The sequence below is a fragment of the Pelmatolapia mariae genome, linkage group LG16_19 (assembly GCF_036321145.2).
Source record: "Pelmatolapia mariae isolate MD_Pm_ZW linkage group LG16_19, Pm_UMD_F_2, whole genome shotgun sequence".
NCBI classification, from domain to species: domain Eukaryota; kingdom Metazoa; phylum Chordata; class Actinopteri; order Cichliformes; family Cichlidae; genus Pelmatolapia; species Pelmatolapia mariae.
The window spans coordinates 56,022,833-56,037,460 of record NC_086241.1 but is presented as its reverse complement, the minus strand read 5'-3'; the positions used below and the strand labels follow the sequence as shown (position 1 = coordinate 56,037,460).

The 14,628-nt window shown below is 39.0% G+C and overlaps 1 protein-coding gene across 1 annotated transcript; it reads left to right on the top strand.

Annotated features, from left to right (window-relative positions):
• Positions 1-397: 397 nt before the first annotated feature.
• Positions 398-2,707, top strand: LOC134645122 (E3 SUMO-protein ligase ZBED1-like). Its single transcript, XM_063498414.1, has 2 exons — positions 398-1,506; positions 1,671-2,707. Exons 1-2 carry the CDS (start codon positions 440-442, stop codon positions 2,341-2,343), a joined length of 1,740 nt encoding a protein of 579 aa, XP_063354484.1. The 5' UTR covers positions 398-439; the 3' UTR covers positions 2,344-2,707.
• The last annotated feature ends 11,921 nt before the right edge of the window (positions 2,708-14,628 follow it).

Below are 14,628 nucleotides of genomic sequence, written 5' to 3'. Positions count from 1 at the left end.
AAAAACACTATGATTAAAAACACGCCACAATATCGTCGTCATACTGTTAAAAGTAATCAGCCTGGTGTTTTGGAAATGTACAACTTTATCACTGTTTGTCTGCCTGAAAATTGATTGGGCACACAAAATACTTCTATAGAATCTTAATGAAACCCACTCTAGGACATATGCTCATATACAGAAGATTACCTATACATATTAGTGCTGTCAAAATTAACGAGTTAATTTTTTGAGATTAATGTGAAATGTTTAACGCGTTAAAAAAAAATAACGCAGTTTTTTTTTTTTTTTTTTAAATTTCCTGTAATACAAGACCTTTTAACTCATTGGCAGCTCTGAAGGAGGGGGCAGCATTGTGCTATGCTGGCGTTTGGCCTGCCGGAAATAATTAGACGAAGAAGAAGTGTTACCATGCTATTATAAGCTAACACACGCAACAATGGATAAGGACGGGCTTTTGGGGGGGAAGTTTTACTTTAAGAAGTTGCCTAACGGCTTGTTGGACAAAACGAGAGTAACGTGCACAATTTGCAAAGCTGAATTCAGGTACCACAGAAGCAATTCGTCTCTGTGCTATCACCTGAGAGCAAAACACTCAGCTGAATCCACCTCTACGGGACCTTGCCAATCTACGCCTCAGGATTATGGTGCTCGTGGACGGATAACAAAACATGTGAGTGAAAAGCTAACCAATTCTTTGGTTGTTTGGATAGCTAAAAACTGCCGACCAGTTAGCATAGTAGAAGATGATGGACTGAGAGAAGTCATTCGCGTTGCATCAGGAGACGTGTGTTATAATCTTCCCTCGAGAGGAACCATTGTGTCGAGACTGCACACTTTGTATGAGGACCAGAGGGATCAGCGGTCCAGCAAGCTTGTGCAAGTAAGGAATGTCGCTCTCACAGGAGATCACTGGACTTCGGTGAACAACGATAACTACTTGGGCGTCACAGCGCATTTTATTGATAACGACTGGACACTACAATCGTTTGCACTAACAGTGAGTAAAACTGAAGCGCGACAGTGTGCTGAGGCGTGTGCTGACCATTTTCTCAGTGTTGCAAACGAATGGAAAATTAAGGACAAGTTAACCACGTTTGGCACCGACAGTGCTCGTAACATGGTTGCAGCCGCCAGACTACTTCCATTTGAACACATGCCCTGCACGGCCCACATTCTGCAAAGAACGATCACAGTTTCTCTTAACGACAGTGAATTTGAAAAGGTTCTGGCCAAATGTCGCAAGGTTGTTGGACATTTTAAGCAGAGTCCAGCGAACGCTCAGGAATTAAAAGAACAGCAAGTTGCACATGGACAAAAAACAGAACCACTTGTTCGGGACGTTCCAACAAGATGGAACTCCACCCTAGAGATGATCAAGCGGATCCAGAGAAACAAATCTGTGCTGACCACCATCCTGGCTCAGCAAAACAGCATGGTGTCTATGTTGACGGACCAGGAGTTTGACATACTGCAAAAGCTGGAGGAACTACTTGAACCTTGCAGGTAAATCATTTTGTTTATCATGTGTGTGTGGGCGTCTACCTTTGTGTTCTGTGTTCTAGCTCTGTCTTCAAGTATGTTCTCCCCCTCCCCCTCTGTGAGTTTGTCTCTGTGTGATTAATATAAAAATACAGGCTTGTTTACAACTTTTGTTCTTTCTATTGCAGATATGTGACCGAACTTCTGGGGGGGAAGTGGTATGTCTCCTGCTCTGTGGTGTTGCCAGCCTTGTGTTATTTGTTCAGGGTTATGGAGCTCTCAGATGATGACCCAGTCTACGTTTTGAGGTTTAAGAAGGTTTTTACCACAGACCTAGCTCAGCGGAGGGACAGCATCAATCTGACATGGCTGAAGATCGCTACTGCCCTTGATCCCAGGTTTAAAGACCTTAAGTGTGTTTCCAAAGATGAAAGAAGAGAGGTGTGGGCTTCATTACATGACCTTGTGATGGCAGAGACTCATGCACACCAACCATCTGCTCAGACAACAGAGGAACCATCACCAAAAAAGAGAAAGATCGCCATCTGCTTGCTGGGTTCTTCAGATTCAGATTCAGAGGAAGAGGAAGACTCTATAGACCGCTGTCTGGATCGGTACAAAGCAGAGCCCAAAATAGACATAGAGGAGTGTCCACTACAGTGGTGGTTAAAGAGAGAAGGAGCACATGCCAGGCTGGCACCTATTGCATGCAAATACCTGTCAACCCCTGCAACCACAGTGCCTTGTGAGAGATTATTCTCACTCTCAGGTCACATCATTCAAAAGAGAAGTGCTTCTTTGTCCTCAGATGATGTAAACAAAATAGTCTGCCTCAATAACTGGCTGAGTGTAAAGGACTAAGCCAAATTGCTGCTTTGGAGAGAATAATGTTCACCACTCTGGGTTTTCAGCTGTGTCTTTTTGTGTTTTAAATATTGACTTTTGTGCACCCTTTTGAAATTATGCATTAAGATGTTACACATTTTGTTATTTACATTTCTATCGTTAGATTCTATAAGAAATTATTATTATTATTTAAGCTAAAGTCTTATTTTAATGGCATTTATTGTTGTGGTATTGTGCTAGCACTTTAACCTTTAGGCCTGGGTTCAGTATTATTTCCTATCAGCAGATACTAGAAAGACTTCTTTAATGTGATTCACTGTTGATGACTTTGAAGATTTTTTTTTTAGTTGTATGTCACAGAAGAGAATCTGTGTTAAAGATTGACAAAAACTATTAAAAAATCTCTTTGAATTTAAGCATACATTCTTTGTGTTTATTCTGCATTTACTTCATTATGTTGCTTATACTGGTTTAAATATCTGTTACAAGCTTAAATATAAAGTTGAAAAAATGTAATTGCAGCCAGGGTATTTTTCAAATAATTGCACACAAATTACAGGAAATTGTGTCAAATAATAATTTTTTTAAAATGGATATATATATATATATATATAATTTCCTGTTAGATTGTTAGCCCAAAGAAGAAAAAGAAGAAAAACTGTGACATAAACATATTAAACATTAAAAATTAAAATAAGTTAAATTAATAATTCATTACATTACATGTTAGGTCCAAATAACTTTAGTCCTGTCATTACCAACTATTCAAAGAGCATGTAAATTAACACTGCCATTCCACATAAAACATAACATTACTTAATACATGCATCATGTATTTTCATAGCCTGATAATGAAAAACATGATGACAAATATGTGAGGGGAAGAGTTTAGTACCTTTTTCATATTTGTTGTGGCCTTCTGCTTTGTGAGACAATTTGAGTCCTCCAAATCTCTCAAGGGTAACATCGGCCTTCCTCTTTCGTTTAGGTTCAGTCTTTCTGCTTTCGCTGTTGTTGTTATTTTCATCATGATCATCAATGATGTTGGAGTATTTATCCTCCTCGTAAACAGGAAAAAAAGTTTCTTTCTCTTTCTCCTCACCATCAGCAGATTCAGGTACAGCGCTGTCATTACTGATTTTCTCAGATAACAGTATTTTAAGGTGTGTCATTGATGACTCCTCTAGATCTTCTACTATTTTAGCCTCCTCCACTTCAAAAAGATCTTCAGTGTTGGTCTCTTCCTGTTCCACTACAATAGATTTTTCTGCCCCCTCCTCCCCACTATCCTCATATTCTACTACATCTTCAGTTTTCTCCTCCTCTTCTTCTTCCTCCTCCTCCTCCTCCTCACTGTCTCTGATTTTAGTCTCTTCTTCTTGATCTTCAAAAATGTTTTCAGTTTTAATTTCCTCTGCCTCCTTCTCAGCTTCTACCAAAATACTGGGAAGCTCACTGTCTTTCTCTTCATATCCTGCCAAAATATCACGAGTCTTGGATTCCTCTTCCTTACGTTCTACCAAATCATCCTCAGTTTTGGCTTCTTCTTCTTCCTCCTCATGTTCTACCAAATCATCCTCAGTTTTGGTTTCTTCCTCCTCATGTTCTACCAAATCATCTTCAGTTTCGGCTTCCTCTTCCTCCTCATGTTCTACCAAATCATCCTCAGTTTTGGCTTCTTCCTCCTCATGTTCTACTAAATCGTCTTCAGTTTTGGCTTCTTCTTCCTCCTCATGTTTTACCAAATCATCTTCAGTTTTGGCTTCTTCTTCTTCCTCCTCATGTTCTACCAAATCATCCTCAGTTTTGGCTTCTTCCTCCTCATGTTCTACTAAATCGTCTTCAGTTTTGGTTTCTTCCTCATGTTCTACCAAATCATCTTCAGTTTTGGCTTCCTCTTCCTCCTCATGTTCTACTAAATCGTCTTCAGTTTTGGCTTCTTCTTCTTCCTCCTCATGTTCTACTAAATTGTCTTCAGTTTTGGTTTCTTCCTCCTCATGTTCTACTAAATCGTCTTCAGTTTTGGCTTCTTCTTCTTCCTCCTCATGTTCTACTAAATCGTCTTCAGTTTTGGCTTCTTCTTCTTCCTCCTCATGTTCTACCAAATCATCCTCAGTTTTGGCTTCTTCCTCCTCATGTTCTACTAAATCGTCTTCAGTTTTGGCTTCTTCTTCTTCCTCCTCATGTTCTACTAAATCGTCTTCAGTTTTGGCTTCTTCTTCTTCCTCCTCATGTTCTACTAAATCGTCTTCAGTTTTGGCTTCTTCCTCTTCCTCCTCATGTTCTACTAAATCGTCTTCAGTTTTGGCTTCTTCTTCTTCCTCCTCATGTTCTACTAAATCGTCTTCAGTTTTGGCTTCTTCCTCCTCATGTTCTACTAAATCGTCTTCAGTTTTGGCTTCTTCTTCTTCTTCCTCCTCATGTTCTACCAAATCATCTTCAGTTTTGGCTTCTTCTTCCTCCTCATGTTCTACTAAATCGTCTTCAGTTTTGGCTTCTTCTTCTTCCTCCTCGCGTTCTACTAAATCGTCTTCAGTTTTGGTTTCTTCCTCCTCATGTTCTACTAAATCGTCTTCAGTTTTGGCTTCTTCTTCTTCCTCATGTTCTACCAAATCATCCTCAGTTTTGGCTTCTTCCTCCTCATGTTCTACTAAATCGTCTTCAGTTTTGGCTTCTTCTTCTTCCTCCTCACGTTCTACTAAATCGTCTTCAGTTTTGGTTTCTTCCTCCTCATGTTCTACTAAATCGTCTTCAGTTTTGGCTTCTTCTTCTTCTTCCTCCTCATGTTCTACCAAATCATCTTCAGTTTTGGCTTCTTCCTCCTCATGTTCTACCAAATCATCTTCAGTTTTGGCTTCCTCTTCCTCCTCATGTTCTACCAAATAATCTTCAGTTTCGGCTTCTTCCTCCTCATGTTCTACTAAATCGTCTTCAATTTTGGCTTCTTCTTCTTCCTCCTCATGTTCTACCAAATCATCCTCAGTTTTGGCTTCTTCTTCTTCCTCCTCATGTTCTACTAAATCGTCTTCGGTTTTGGCTTCTTCTTCTTCCTCCTCATGTTCTACCAAATCATCCTCAGTTTTGGCTTCCTCTTCCTCCTCATGTTCTACCAAATAATCTGCAGTTTTGGCTTCCTCTTCCTCCTCATGTTCTACTAAATCATCCTCAGTTTTGGCTTCTTCGTCCTCATGTTCTACTAAATCGTCTTCAGTTTTGGCTTCTTCTTCTTCTTCCTCCTCATGTTCTACCAAATCATCTTCAGTTTTGGCTTCTTCTTCTTCCTCCTCATGTTCTACCAAATCATCCTCAGTTTTGGTTTCTTCCTCCTCATGTTCTACCAAATCATCTTCAGTTTTGGCTTCCTCTTCCTCCTCATGTTCTACCAAATAATCTTCAGTTTCGGCTTCTTCCTCCTCATGTTCTACTAAATCGTCTTCAGTTTTGGCTTCTTCTTGTTCCTCCTCATGTTCTACCAAATCATCCTCAGTTTTGGCTTCTTCCTCCTCATGTTCTACTAAATCGTCTTCGGTTTTGGCTTCTTCTTCTTCCTCCTCATGTTCTACCAAATCATCCTCAGTTTTGGTTTCTTCCTCCTCATGTTCTACCAAATCATCTTCAGTTTTGGCTTCCTCTTCCTCCTCATGTTCTACCAAATAATCTGCAGTTTTGGCTTCCTCTTCCTCCTCATGTTCTACCAAATCATCCTCAGTTTTGGCTTCTTCGTCCTCATGTTCTACTAAATCGTCTTCAGTTTTGGCTTCTTCTTCTTCCTCCTCCTCATGTTTTACCAAATCATCTTCCGTTTTGGCTTCTTCTTCTTCCTCCTCCTCATGTTTTACCAAATCATCTTCCGTTTTGGCTTCCTCTTCATCCTCATATTCTATTAAATTATCCTCAATTTTGGCTTTCTCTTCTTCCTCCTCATATTCTACTGAAGCATCGTCAGTTCTGGCCTGGCCAAAAATGTCTTCAGTTTTTGTTTTCTCATGTTTATCCACAATAGCTTCTTCAGTTTTGCTCTCCTCTTCATCTTCTACCACCCATTCTGCTGACTGTATCTCCTCATCAATTATCGCAAATTCATCTGTCCTTGTGTCTCTCTTTTCTTGGTCTTCACCTCTACCATCACCTCCTCCTTCTATCGCCTCTTTATGCTCTTTTTCTTTTATTAATTGTTCTGCATTATCCTTTATTTGAACTTCGTCATCATCACCCTCTCCAATTTCCTCTTCCTCCTCCTTGGTGTCATCATCAAGCTTTTCCTCCTGCTCCTTCAGTGATGGTCTCAGTTCTGGTTCTTCAATGTGTCTCGCTAGTGATGTGATAGCAATAAATTTAGTGTCTTTTTTAACTTAATGAATGTGACTTAAAAAAAAAGAAAAGAAACAAAAATCATGTGAATACCATCATCTTCCTCTGTCACATCTGCTTCAGTGGGTGCCATCTCGGAGTCTTCTTTTATCTCTGCAGCAGGAGCAGCTTCTTTGGCAGCACGCACGATCTCTGTAACTGTATTACGAACCTTGTCATCCCTCTTATGTGATCTTCATTTCTTTATAGGGTGATTTTAATGATGCAAAATCATAGCAACATTACAGCAAGATATACACCACAGATTGCAGTTAGTGGATTTTTAAAAGTGCTTAATAAATTGAAGCAGGAATTATTTTATATCTCGTTTCTTTTCTATTTAGCTTCTTTTGAAGTGTTTTTTAAATGCCTTGTAACTTCCTGAAGTAGCTGGTACAAACTGCAGCTGAGCTATATGTTTAGCCACTCATTTCAGCAGAGTACTTGCTCAAAATAAGATACAGTGCTGTGATGATCTTAATGAAGGAGCTGGCTGGATCAAATAGTTTTTATAAAACCACAGAGAAAAAGAACATGATGTATCAAAACTGACTACAATGGTAAATACAGCGTAAAAGTATTGTGAATGCTAACTTTGCTACATGTGGTGTGTTTAATAGTTACATGCGCAGGTAAAAAGTATACAAAAACACATGTAATCCAGTCCGGACAATCCAATTATATACATATGACAACAGTGTAAATGGTCAAAAACAGGAGGCAACCAGTCAGTGGCACAAAAAATGCGAGAAAGAGCAACAAACGAATGCAAGTCTGAAGGACACACATGGTCATGCACAATGTTACACAGAAAAACATGATGACTGAGTCAAGACATATCACTGCGAAGTTCTGTAAAATATTACAACAAATGGTCAGTGTGACAAAGAAAGGGAGGAATGAAGTAAACCAATCCATAACAATGTAGCAGCTTAATGACAATTAGAATAACAGAATGAAGAACGGATATGATGCATGTTTGTCCATGCTATAATGTAATGAGTACAAATCGAGTATTTTTCAAACACAGTGGCACACAGTTTCATAGATCTTCAGGGTTACACTGAACAGTGAGGCATACCATGAGGCAGACTTGAAAACAGATTGAATAATGTCCCATGAAAAACACAAGTCTGTACAAACATGCAAGAAACAAACAAAAAAAACAAAAATCAAAAAATCTATGCAGTCTAGTTGCTTGCAACACACATTGCGCATGTTTAAAAGCACATTTTAAATGTCTTTAACGAAGATATTTTCTTACCTTTTTCAAATGGAGGCAGAAATTCCCCTGCATTAACACATGAAGAAAGACACTTAGCTTATTTTTTTAATGTAATATTTCCTTTTCTGTATTACTGCAATGGAAAACAGAAGAAATGCTGTCATTACCTTTCCTTCTTACTAAATTGATATCAGATGGGGAAGGTACAGCTTCATCTAAAAGAAACAAAGACGTTTTGTGAAAACCTGCCAATCATAAATGTTTATTTTATCAAGTCTTTCAGCATATTTCTAAATGGATTAAAGCAGAAACCTTTTTCTGTTACTACATTTACACCTGGGGTGGTGACAGGTTCCCCTGAAACATAGAAAATATTTAGAAGAGGGATTTTTAATATTTTCTCATTAATAGTACTGAACATCTAATACTAATAGCCATACCCTGATCACCAACAATCATGCTTGACATGTAAGCTAAGAACAAATCCTTCTTGTCTGTGAGCGTTGACACAGCATCTTCAACAACTTTCATTGGGTCAATGGACACTTCAGGCATGATTCCTGAAAATGAAAAACACCAGACAGTGAATAAAAGCTGCTTTGTCTTCATTTAGAAACTCAGCCTAGCTGCCGTAAGGATAAGATGTAACCAATTTTCTGATAATGACGTAGGTTAAAACAGACCTTGTTCACCAATCAGTGTTGAGGAGATGTAGCTCACAAGCAGGTTTGTCTGCTCTTTGGTGATTTCTACTGCTGACTTAAAAACTGACATGGGGCTAAATCCCAAGGTATGCTGGATATCTAACCAACAGAGAAAATAAAGCAAAATAACAAAATAAAAATAACACAATCGTGAAGTCTGGGAAAACTGCAGTGTGTGCATTGTATCAGGCGATGTCTTGGCAGACTGTGTACCTTTTAACGTGTCCAGTATGACATCCAAGACTGCGCAGAGCACGCCCTGGATGTAGCCAAATAGTCCACTCACAAAGTCATTAGTAACACTGAAGGCATTTCTGCCAATAACCACGGGGTCAATGAAGCTAATGTCAGTGGTTCCTGAGGACAACACACATTCAGGTCAAAGGCGCAGTAAAGTACTTCATTAAACATACGTGCACTTATTTGTTACACAGACGTTAGAAAAATGTGTTTAAGGCCAACATTTTCCTTAAAAAGCATGCATTGTCAAAGTTAGCTAACATATTTTATATACGTTTTTGTTTAGTGGACAACATCCATAACAAGCTAAAAAGAGTTACTGTTGATCTATTAATGCATTCCTAATAAAGTCTGTAAAATGCATAAGCAATATATACAGAATATAAGATGTACTGTAAATATTAAACCACAAACATCACAAATGAGACAATATGGAGGCACTGAATACCTTTGAATACATCCAGTATCATGTCTACGATGGCACAGAACACGTCCTGGATGTAGCCAAATATTCCACTCACTGTGTCATTTGTGACGTGGAATATATTTCTTCCTATTACCACAGGGTCCATGAAGCTAATGTCGACGGTTCCTGAGAAACACAAACAGGAAATGAATAAGGACAGAAAGTATGCAAAGCAAACTCTCTAAATTGTGTTAGATAGATATTCTTTTATGTTGTTTTTAAGAGGTTATGGGTTAAACGAGAGAGCGTAAATACCTTTCACTACATTCAGTGTAGTGTCCAGTATGGAACAGAGCACATCCTGGATGTAGCTCGCCACTCCACACATGAACTCATTAGTAGCATTAAAGACACCTCTGCCTATCATTACAGGGTCAATATAGCTAAGATCAGTTTTTCCTGAATGGAAAAGAAATAGAAAAATAAGTGCATTTGTAAGTACATTCTGCATTAATTAATTAATGATTCAACCAGGCAGTTACAAACCAGTAAGGGAGTTAAAGTTTAGTTCAAGTATTTAAAAAAAGACAGATTTATTCATTCATTAATTGTATGTGAAACAAGAGAAAAACAGTCTTGAGTCAGAAAAAAAGGATTCAAGTATAAATTACATACCTTTTCTAATATCTTGTATGGTTTTCAGTGATGTATCCACAACAGCACACAGTGTGTCCCTGAAGGAACCCAGTGCTCCACCTATGAAGTCATTCGTTGAATGGAAAGCTTGTCTACCAATGACCACAGGGTCAATGTAGCTGAGGTAGAAGTTCCCTGTGGTTTCAGAAGATTATTCTGTACTTATTAAGCACTCTTTGTTTTTGTTCTTTTGCTTGTGTTGGTAGGAGTGAGTGGTCATACCTTCTTCATCTGACAAATATCGAACAAACCCATCTTTTGCTTCTGATATTTCCTCGGCTGCGTATCTGGCAGCTGACATGGGGTCACTTAAATCCGGTGCGCATTCTGCATAAGTACAGCGAGTCATGCATTAGAGAGCTTACACAAATAAAAACTGTGCCAAGATAAATTCCCCACTACCTTGAAACTTATTGAGCAGACTGGACAACTCATCAGTGGCGTCGTTCACGGCCTGGACAGGGTCCGTTATGATCTGCTGGATGTCTAACGATGATAGCAAACATGTTGGTCAGATTCTGCATAACTGATATCTTAAAAGACTTGGGGATTTTGTGGCTTACCGGGGACTGCTTTGTACTCAACAAAGTCAAACATCACCACACCTACAACCAGCCAGGACAGGAGAGCAGCAAGGGCAATCAGCAGCTCAACAGACATTTTCACCTTGTTGAGCAGCCCCAGACCTTTGGATCTGAGAGAGCTCGTCTGTGGCGCTGCTGCTCTGTCACTGGACCCAGTGGCTGCAGCGTGGGAGGCTGATTTGGCTCCTATATGTGGAAGATATAAAGAGACAAAAGTTACTCTGACAAATTCTTTCTGCTTTTGTTCTTGTGTTTGTAATGTTTGATATTCTTGCACTGCTAAAGTAACCACAAGGGTTTCAGTTCTTTTTAAATATCCACTGTAGATCATGTGCAAAACCTATATGGATCAGAACTGATAAAACAATTAAATGATTGGGAACATATCTGCTTGTATACATATTTATTGTTGTCTATAATGAGTGATTGGTAGCAAGAACTTGCACACTTGCATAGTTTGTCCACCAGAGGGAACTGACATTACACTTTTAGCTGTGAAATCTCTGTATGTTGTCTCTCCTTCTAACAACAGTGAAAGTGTTTCTCCATGTTTTGTTCCTCTGTTACAAAGTGTGCAAACTATGTATGTTTTATCAGATCTGTCAATTGTTGTGTAAGTCTTTTTGGGTCATATTATCGCCTTCTTTCAGTAATTTCACTATCGTAACAATGATTTTGCCCTGGCTTCAAAATAAAAGCCCATTTTCTTAAACCTTTCAAGTCTTATCATCTACACAATGAAGACAAACCCTGACAAGAAGACATTTTGTGCACAGATAGTACGTTATTAGTTGTGTATATATATATAATTTTTCATCTTTACTATGACCCTATACTGTCTCTTTATTTCCTTATTATTTATATTAATCGGAAATGTTAAACGTCATCAGAAAAGTCATGGTGTGATAGGGCACTCCAATTTTAGCAGTGACATTTTCCAAATGTACTGACACACTTTAGACTGGCTTAGCACAGTGAAAAATGCCCAAGGCAGCATTTAGTAACAGTGTTATCATCATTAAATGCTGTGCACAGAGTGTAAGATTATCTGTACTGATTTACTGTAATGTCAGGCGTCAGGGAGACCTTCACACAAGGTCCAAGTTGAATGAACTCTGAAAATGTTCGATGCATGACCACTTCCAGTGTGTAGGACACGGGGACAAAAACCCCTCAAACTCAACTCAACAGCATTGTTTAGATCTGTGCAATTTTTCTAAGTAACCAGCGTGTTATTGCATTTTTTGTGAAAACATAACAAGTTCACTTGCTGTTAGATCTTAAAATGTGCTTTTTAAAACTGGTGATAACTGAAGTAATAACATTAAGTAATTATGAGCATTGGCTTTGTTTACATAGTAGCCAATGTGCGCTATACACTTCATAAGAAAAGACTATGTGCTGGAGCGCATTATAAATCTTTACGTTATCAGTTATCAGTTTTCTATGATGCCTCTGATGCCGATCCAAAGAGTAGCACAAACACATACAGAATAGGGACCACTGGTCTAAACTTGCTGACTGCAGTAAGAAACTATACATATATAAGTGAAAAGCAGGTCTACAGTGACACAAAGAAATGCTCTTTATAGACACTGATGGATCAGTAGCAGCAGTCTTCTGCATTAATATATCAGACGAAGACGATTTTTTCCTCCACTAAAACCACTTTTGCACATTTAAGCATGATCTAAGAGTGTCTTACATTTACATAGTACTGTGAATGCAGGATTTGCAGGTGTTTTTTCACACCTTTATTTATTTATGTATATTCCTTTTGACGTGTTTGAGGTCTACCACCCTGGCTGAGGTCAGCTGCAGCTGCAGTCTGTCACAGGAGAGCAATGCTAATACTCTGGTGACTTGATAGCTTGTATTTATAGCAACCAACTTTCAACACATCATCGTCAGAGGACACAACTTATCAAAACACTGCCATTTATTTGTTATGCAGAATTTATTACTGTGGATTTTTGCACTGTAGTAAAGGTTTTATTTGAACAGCTTCGCTTGAAGATCCAGGTGTAACAACCCTACCTTCAGCCATTGTGACGTGTAGACTATCTCAGGTAGGATACTTTAAATTGGAGACAAAGCCTCCTCATGAAGAATTAACTGGTGACGCTCCAGTAAATCCAGTTTGAATCCACTTTCTCAGGAAAAAAAAAAAAGCGTCCCAGGTAGTAAATTATTCCATTGTCACTTGGACCATCACAGCCTTGTCTTCTTACCCATAACATCCACAGGTGAAACTTGTCCAAGGTTTTAAAAAGTGAAAAATGGAAAATTAAGCATGAATTGAAAGCTTACATATGTTGGGGAATTTGGAGCTGCCTATGAGGCAGCATTAAAAAGGGGGGTCTGGGGACAGTGGGGCAAAGTAAAGCGACGCAGGGGAAGAATCAGCCAAGCTAAGCACAGGGCTGGGCAGGGTGAGGGGAAACGCACAATATCTCACCCAGTGTTTCTGGGGCCTCACATGGGTATAGGCCAGTGCAGAGAGCAGGAAGGCTGCAAGGTAACTCTATCCCCCCAGAAAATACAGGCTATTCTTAGCTGGAGCTCTGCTCACCAGCCACTCTGACAGACCTTTTTTGGACGTTCAAGGGTGTGCAAGATCAGCTGGCTGAACTGAGCACCCCTACTGGCTGCTGCAGCACTCTGTCCACTAAAAACAAATCACGGGCCCACGATTAATGGCAATTCAGATGAAAACTACCTTCAAATTTTTTTTCCCCCCTTCTACCTCCAAGTTAGGTTAAAACAGCTTCTTTTGAGTAATTTCAGAACTAGTACTAGTCGATAAAAAAAGTCCTTAAAAAGGTCCATAAGTGCATGTTTTTCTGTAAGAAGTCATTAATAGGAATCGAGGATAAATGTAGCCTGATCCTGTTTTGACAAAAGTTAACAGGAGCCAAAACTGCAACTGCTTATGGAAAAGGATTAGGGCCACCAAAAGAAAAAGAAGTCAGAATTGGGGTACCCCCCCCCCCCGGTGGCCATAATCTTCTTCCATAACTGCTTCTTCCAGTTGTTCAGGTTTTTATTTTAATACCTGCGACGCGGGATCCATGGTTTGTGTCTCCAAGGCAACAGAGCTTAAAGTTCATTTCTTATTTAAAATCCCTATTTCCAGTATTGTTTTTTTCACATGAACATAATAAATTAATCATCGGTAGTTAATTAAATTCAGTGGTCTCTGCTAGCATTGACATTTTGTATAAAATACTGACAAAATGATTGATATGACATTAAGTATGTTTTCCATCTGAAAAAATTTTATCTCCACTTCAATGAAAATCCCACTGACATTGGACATCCGAAAAACCTGAGTAGCAGCTAAAGTGATGGTGGGTGACTGATTGCACCCCAAAGTTCTGGATAAAGTCTGTTCTGTTTTATTCAAATGTATTTTAGATTGGTCTGTTTGGCCAGTCTTAAGATAATTTCATTAAAGTTAGATAGTTTCACACAGTAAAAAGAGCGATCCAATCCAAACAACAACAACAAAAAGGCCACCCTCTTAATCCTGATGCTAAACTAAGAACATTGCTTTCATGATAAACACAACCATGAAAATATTAAAAATAATAGCAGCAAAAGCACTGTGTATAACACTGTGATTAGCAAACACTGCTGCGGAGTGAATAATGAGAGGGGGGGGGGGGGGGGGGGGGATGCTGCAAAGACAGAGAAGGTAATCTGGAAATCTACAAGTATGTGGGTGACAACAGGCCATGGAAACCCAGATGAAGATCCAAGAAAGTCTCCCACAGGCCAATACCTCCAAAAGGTGAGACCTGTGCTAATAAGCCACACCATTGGTTGGAATGCCATTCAGAGTTATTACATAATATATTCTGCGTATGTTTGCATAGTAAATGTACCAGAGAAATGTGCCTAAGTACATGGAAAAAACTTTATTGAGTCATCTGAAAAACAGCACTTAACATAAAATAGAACTTGGAACATGAGCTTATATCTCAACTTAAACTGGATCAAACTGTGGATTTGTAAAATAAACTTACTGCAAAATGTAGCTTTTAAAGCAGAAACATTAAACCCAGACACATGCCCAAACACCAGTTTGTTTGT